This window comes from Lactuca sativa, chromosome 8 (genome assembly GCF_002870075.4).
Source record: "Lactuca sativa cultivar Salinas chromosome 8, Lsat_Salinas_v11, whole genome shotgun sequence".
Taxonomy (NCBI): Eukaryota; Viridiplantae; Streptophyta; class Magnoliopsida; order Asterales; family Asteraceae; genus Lactuca; species Lactuca sativa.
In genome coordinates this window covers 204,916,123-204,923,143 of record NC_056630.2, presented here as the reverse complement: position 1 = coordinate 204,923,143, position 7,021 = coordinate 204,916,123, and the positions used below count along the sequence as shown (strand labels likewise).

The 7,021-nt window shown below is 42.5% G+C and overlaps 1 protein-coding gene and 1 non-coding gene across 2 annotated transcripts; one reads left to right on the top strand and one right to left on the bottom strand.

Moving 5' to 3' along the window:
• Positions 1–4,973: 4,973 nt before the first annotated feature.
• LOC111919317 (small nucleolar RNA R71) lies at positions 4,974–5,080 on the bottom strand. Its single transcript, XR_002859461.1, has one exon. It is a non-coding gene; the product is annotated as a small nucleolar RNA R71 (small nucleolar RNA).
• Positions 5,081–5,609: 529 nt separating this feature from the next.
• On the top strand, positions 5,610–6,803 carry LOC128127907 (uncharacterized). Its single transcript, XM_052766642.1, has one exon. The coding sequence runs from the start codon at positions 5,610–5,612 to the stop codon at positions 6,801–6,803; it is 1,194 nt and encodes a 397-aa protein (XP_052622602.1).
• Positions 6,804–7,021: the final 218 nt, after the last annotated feature.

The window sequence follows — 7,021 nt, the reverse complement described above, 5'->3', positions numbered from 1 at the left end:
TGGGGCAATGATGTTTCATGGGTAATTCTCGGTTGTTGAGTGTGATTATCAGAGGGTACAGCCGGTGCCCGGCTCAAGACGGTGGTCAGGACACCGTAAGGAAAGAGAAAGTGTGTTTGAGTTTCGATGGGTATGCCTTGAGGGACTTGACCTGGTTAAGGCCAGGTGGCGCGTTGTGGGAGTATCTTTGGGATTGAATTGTTGTAGGCTTCGAGGACGAAGCCTAATTTAAGTGGGGGGAGAATTGTAACATCCCGAAATATCAAGAGTAGAGTAGAAGGGCTAAAAGAGTATATTGGGAAAGAGTGACTCGGCGAGTCCATGGATGGACTCGGCGAGTAGAGTCGCGATTTGGTCGCGTGTTAAGTAGCCGACTCGGCGAGTCAGTGAGGTGGACTCGGCGAGTAGGCGCTGAGTGGAGAAAACCCTAATTCTCGAGGTTGAGCCCTATATAAAGAACATTATGTTTTCCTCCCAGCCTCTTTATCACCCCTTGAGTCCCAGAAACCCTAAAATCGTGGAGAAGCACCATTATTGAGCAAATTAGAGCTTGGAGAGGTGGTTATTGAAGAGATCTTAGAGAAGGAGAGGCTTGGAGCAAGGGGCTTTGCTTGGATTCAAGTTTCATTACAGTTGGGGCGTTCTTTTGAGGTAATATCTCGTCTTTGAGCTGGCTTTTCCTTGATGCATCATTTTGGGGGTATTAGAGATTAGATATTTGGATGTGTTGGAGTTTAGAGGTTAGATCTGAGGTTGCTACCTCAGATCTGTAATGGAGAAGAGTTGGAATGCATGAAAGTCCCTGTGTTGAGTGTTGGATGAAGCTATCATGTCCCAAACCTTAGCCCTAATGTGCAAAATGCATGGATCTCTTTAGATTCACGTAAAGTTTGCCACTTTACGTGATGGATGAGTTGTAGGAGGCTAGATCTATGTTTTGGAGCAATTGCATGGCCTGGAATGCTTCTGAATGGATTCAGACCGGTGGTACTCGGCGAGTCACATGGGTGTACTCGACAAGTTGCTTGAAGATGAGCTGAAACTCGACGAGTTGGAAGAACAACTCGGCGAGTTGGATGAAGATGACCTGGAACTCGGCGAGTTGTATGAACAACTCGGCGAGTAGGTTGAAGATAGCCTTAGACTCGGCGAGTCTGTTCTTGGACTCGGCGAGTCTTGTCGAAGAGTTCCAATATTTTCTGGTTGAGTTGAGAATCGGCGAGTCAAGGGATGACTCGGTGAGTTGTGGGCGAGTGGACTCAGAGTTGTTGGACTCGGCGAGTCTCGGGGTGACTCGGCGAGTTAGGTCGCGGATTGAGGGAAGTTCTGAGTATGGGGACTCGGCGAGTCATCGGGTTGACTCGGCGAGTAGAGTCAGTCAGGGGTTGACTTTGACCTTGTCTTTGACCAAGGGTTGACCAGTGGTTTCCAGGGGCATTTTGGTAATTGTTGATTATTGTTTTGAGTTCAGTGCATTGGTGGTTGTCCAGTGGTGGAGATCGTATCAGTGAGCGGAGCAGCTTGGGTTATCTGTTCAGTCGGCAGTTTCGAGGTAAGTTATCCTCACTATATCAACAGGGTCTAAGGCACCAAGGCTGGCCCTTATCGGATTGAGATCCGGGTAGTTGTTGTTATGTTGTTGCTATGATATGTTTGCATCCTGAGAGATAGGATGGTATATGTTAGAGACCTGATTAAGATCGGTATCCTGAGAGTTAGGGAGATGCTATGCTAGTGACCTGTTAGGTCGGTATCCTGGTTAAGATGATGATATGCTATGTGATCTGTTTGATCTGCTTGTTGTCTGTGAATTGTTGTATGATTGTATGTATATGTGCACATGGTTGTTGGACTGGAGTTGGGTTGAGGCGGGTCCTACTGTGTGCTGTAGGCCAAGATACCCAGGGCGGACCGGTTGTCCCGAAGGCCCAGCGAGCGGTCCGAATAGGCTGTAGGCCCCGAAAGGGTGGACCAGACGTGCCGAAGGCTCGGAGAGTGGACCAGATAGACTGAAGGCCCGGTGCGGGCGGACCAGTCATACTGTAGACTCAGAGAGTGGACCAGGTGGATTGAAGGCCCGGGAGCGGGTGGACCAATCACACTGCAGACTCGATGTATGTGGATAGACTCAGAGGGTGGACCAGGTGGACTATAGGCCGGTGCGGCGGACCAGTCACACAGTAGACCCGAAGTGCATGGCTGTTCTGTGGTCAGATATGTTATGGCATGTTATGCGTGTATGGTATTTGTGGTTGGTATTTTGGGGATATCTCACTAAGCTTTCGGGCTTACAGTTGTGGTTTCATGTTTTTCAGGTTCTTCAGGAGACTGTGGCAAGGCGAATGCGTGATCGTACCGCTCCTCATGATTTCGTAGTATTGTGATTCTGGGAACACGTTAAATGTTTTGTATTGAAAACCTTTTTGTAAAGATTTAATGGAGTCGAGATGTTTTTGAAAACTTTAAAATTGGTTGTATTTTTCGGTCGTTACAAGTTAGATGTTTTTGAAAAATTTAAAATTGGTTGTATTTTTCGGTCGTTACATAATGACCAGGTTATCCGGTGACACCAGGACAATACAAATGATGTGTGAGTATTCTTCAAAAGGACAACACTGACTTACATGTTAAGTGATATGAGGATAATTAGTTAATTATTTAGCACATATTTTTTATCATTTTTAATTAATTATGTGAACAATGTGGACAAAAGGTACTTAAAATGTTTTGAATTTTGTTTTTAGTCCAGAAGACATGCTTGGAAGTAAAAGGGAGTAAAGGAAAGCAGTTGAAGACCAAAGAATGAAAATACGGGATAAAAGATCATTTACTCGGCGAGTAGACGGCTTTACTCGGCGAGTACACGTGAATGTTCCAGAAGATAGCTACGATTCCTGATCCAAGACGGATAACTATACACCTACTCGGCGAGTAGGACATATATACTCGCCGAGTACCCCCTGTTTTGAGATATCTATAAAAATCGAACCTTTATCCGAGGGGAAGACATTCCTGGCGATTTTTGAAGGTCAAGTTGCGATTAAGAGCCCTAAAGGACGCTGAGGAACCCTAAGCTTCAATCTTTTGAAGAATTCAAGCAATTAGGTTAATCCTACCACTTAGATTTAAGAATTGAATATGTTTGATCTAGAAAACCTTGTTTTTAAGTTTGTTCCTACTGCAACTATGAACTAAATTCGTTTTTGTTTCTGTTTGGGGAATACCAAGGAACTCCTATGGTTTAATTATTAGTTTTTGTTTGATTGTTTATTGGTGATTTATTAAATTAAGTTTGTTAAAGAACCTTATGCATTAATCACTACTATTTTCTGTTAATTGGAAGACAATTAGGCTGCATGAACATCTCTTAGTTGTTAACCTCATATGTCTATGTGAACACTAAACCATATGCTTAGAAGTAATGATTATGAAACTAAGATTAATAAGACAATAGGAAGATTAATGTGTGAGCTTGTTTGAGAAACCATCAAACAAGAGGTTAATTGAATTAATAACTTAATTGACCATTACAAATCTTATTTAATCCAAACCATTAATCTAGGGAATTAATTAGTTTAAACACTTGATCACCGCTTAAATTAGTTAATTGTCTAAGGGTTAGGAGTAATGAACATGAACCTAACCATTATAATTGGTAACCAATAGCAATTAATCTATCATAATTACAAATAAACATAGGAGTGAATTGGTTGAACCTAAATAGAAACATCTTTATCAAACTTGGTGAATAGTTGTTGCTTTAGTTATTTAGTTAATTTAGTGTGCCTAAGTTTCTAGTCTTGCAAAACTAGAAGAAAACCCCTTTTACTTTTATTAGTTGTTTAGTTAAAATTAGTTATTAGTTTAATTTCCCGTTCCCTGAGTTCGAAACCTTACTTACTAATCTATACCACTAAAAGACAGGTTCACTGCCTTTGTGTGTTAAATTTATTAATTAAAAGTAGGGATAAAACAAGTGCATTTTACATACATCAAGTTTTTGGCGCCGTTGCCGGGGAACGGTTCTAAATAATTAATCTAATTCCTAATTTTTTCGATCCTTTGTGTGAGTTTACTTGCATAAAGTTCATTTATTGCAATTTAGTAATTAGTAATTAGGTTTTAGCATCTGTTTTAGTTTAGTATTAAATTTAGAATTTTTTTCAAAATATCACTGATACTCGCCGAGTGCAATCGCACCGACTCGGCGAGTAGCAGTTTATTTAGCAGTAAATTTTAATTTTTTTAGTACATTTTTTTTGTTCTTTTTACGCTTTTATTATGTTTATTTCAGGACTTTCATGACCAGAGGATCAAACACCCCGCTGGTACCCCCGTTTGAAGATCCCGAAACTGCATTGAAAAGAAACAAGGGAAAGGACGTGGATAGTTCAAGTACACCAAAGAAATCACCCTTGTCCAATTTGAAGACTGTTTTTGGGAAAAAGAAGAGCAGCAAATCAGGAGCATCCAACGCTTCCTTAGTAATCGACGAACCGGCTAAGGAAGATATCGAGTACAAGACCGAAGAAGAAGAGGACCCGATATACGAGCACGAAACCGAATCCGAGGAAGACTTAGCTGTCACAATGGCTAACATTGATGAAATCCCCATGGGAGAATGGAAGAAGAGGATGCGAGACGACACTGGCCCAGGACTTGTGCAACCCGCAATTCCCGCAACTGCTACCTTCGAGCTAAAGGGTCATATCCTAGCTTTACTTAAGGAAATACCTTTTTATGGAAAATACCATGAAGATGCCTACAAACATTTGGATGAAGTCAATGATGTAGCTGATTACTTCAATGTTCCAAATGTGCCCCGCGAGACTCAACTACTTCGTATGCTTCCGGTGACATTCAAAGGTGCTGCAAAAGACTGGCTCAAGTCACTTCCCCCCGGATCAGTCACCACTTGGGCCAAGATGAAAGAAGAATTTATTGATCACTTTTGCCCACCTTCCAAGATAGCCAAGTTAAAGAAGGCCATTGCTAACTTTGAACAACAAGCTAGAGAATTGCTATATGAAGCATGGGAGAGGTACAAAAGCTTACTAAGAAACTGCCCACACCATGACCTAAACAGCCAGCAAGAAGTTTCCATCTTCTATGATGGAGTCAATGTCACAACCAGGCAGCTACTAGACTCGCAAGGCCCACTCACAAAGAAGCCACCCCCGGTAATTAAAGAATTGATTGAAGAATTCTCTAAACACTCTAGAGAATACCACAACCCTAGGCATGATGTCACTAAGGGAGCTGCTTATGCAGCTACTGAAGACTTATCCACAATCATGGCTATGCTAAAAACAATGGATAGGAGGATGGATAAGATGGATCAAACAATACATGCTATTCGGGTGGGTTGTGAATACTGCAATGGACCTCACCTCACTAGAGACTGTGATTTAGATGAAAATGGCAACAAGAAGGTGCAAGTGTGTTACTCAAGTGGAGACCGATATGATGAAGACTGGCGAAAACAAAAGAAGGATTGGCACCCATATGAAGAGTACAAGAAAGCCAAGGAGGAAAGGTTTAGGCAAAAAGGGAGAGGGTTCTACCAAAAGGAGGAGCCGGTGCAAGAAAGGAAGCCAAGCTTGGAAGAAATGCTCACAAAATTTGTAGCTGCTTCAGAAAAAAGACACAGTGACCATGATGCTGCAATTCAAGAAACAAGGACCATGCTAAGGAACCAGCAAGCATCTATTCACAATATAGAGACACAGCTTGGGCAACTTGCTCAACAAATCAACCAAAGGTCACCGGGCGAACTTCCTAGCAAAACTGAAAATAACCCACGAGGCGCGCAAATAAACATTGTCACAACAAGAAGTGGGAAGATAATCACTCCCCTGGCACCTATTCAGACCGAGCCATCCAAGAAATCACAGAAGGAGGAGGCAGAAAAGCAAGCAGAAAACCAAGAAACACACTCTGACAGTCCTACTCGCCGAGTACCACGTATGGACTCGGCGAGTACATCACAAAATCCCACTGCACAAATTCCTGAAAAACTTTACCAGCCTCCCATGCCATACCCAACCCGAGCTAAGAAGGAGAAGCAGGAAGAAGAGTATCAGAAGTTTCTAGATCACATCAAGACTCTTCAAATCAATATACCCTTCATTGAAGCCGTCATGAAAATGCCCAAGTATGCAAAATTCCTCAAGGAACTTCTCACCAATAGAAAGAAGATGGAAGAAGTGAAGAAGGTAGTAATTAATGAAAACTGCTCAGCTGCTATGCTAAATAAGCTACCAAAGAAGAAAGGTGACCCGGGGAGCTTGACCTTACCTTGCCAATTTGGCAACTTGACCATCATTCATGCCTTAGCCGATTCGGAAGCAAGTGTGAATCTAATGCCATATTCATTCTTTAAGAAGCTGGATCTCCTGGAACCAAGGCCAATTCGCATGGCAATACACTTGGCCAACAAAACAGTCACCTTCCCAAAAGGCATATGCGAAGACATACTAGTCAAGGTGGACAAATTCGTCTTTCCCGCTGATTTTATTATTCTAGACATGGAGGCGAATCCACAAGTGTCAATTATCCTTGGAAGACCTTTCCTCAACACGGCAAGTGCTATAGTAGACATGAGGGACTCAAAGCTCACCTTGTGGGTAGGAGAAGACTCAGTCACATTCGGAGTGGACCAAGCTATGAAGTATTCTAGGAGCAGTGACGACACGGAATTCTCAATCGACATGCTTGATGAACTATTGGAGGAAGACATACCTGAAGATTCCAACAAGTTTGCAGCTTTAGATGAAGCATTTGATCCAGAAAAGATCTATTAGAAATTGAAAGACTGTTGGAAGAAGCGGAGTATGAAGAACTAATGAAGCAATCTGACAGCCCTACTCGCCGAGTAGGGCCGATCTACTCGCCGAGTATATCTGAAGAAAAGTCAGAATTCGTGAATGCAGCCACAAACTCGCCGAGTACCCTACCTGCACTCGGCGAGTCCAACAGTCAGAGCCAAAAATCGGAACTGAAAACCTTACCTGATCATTTG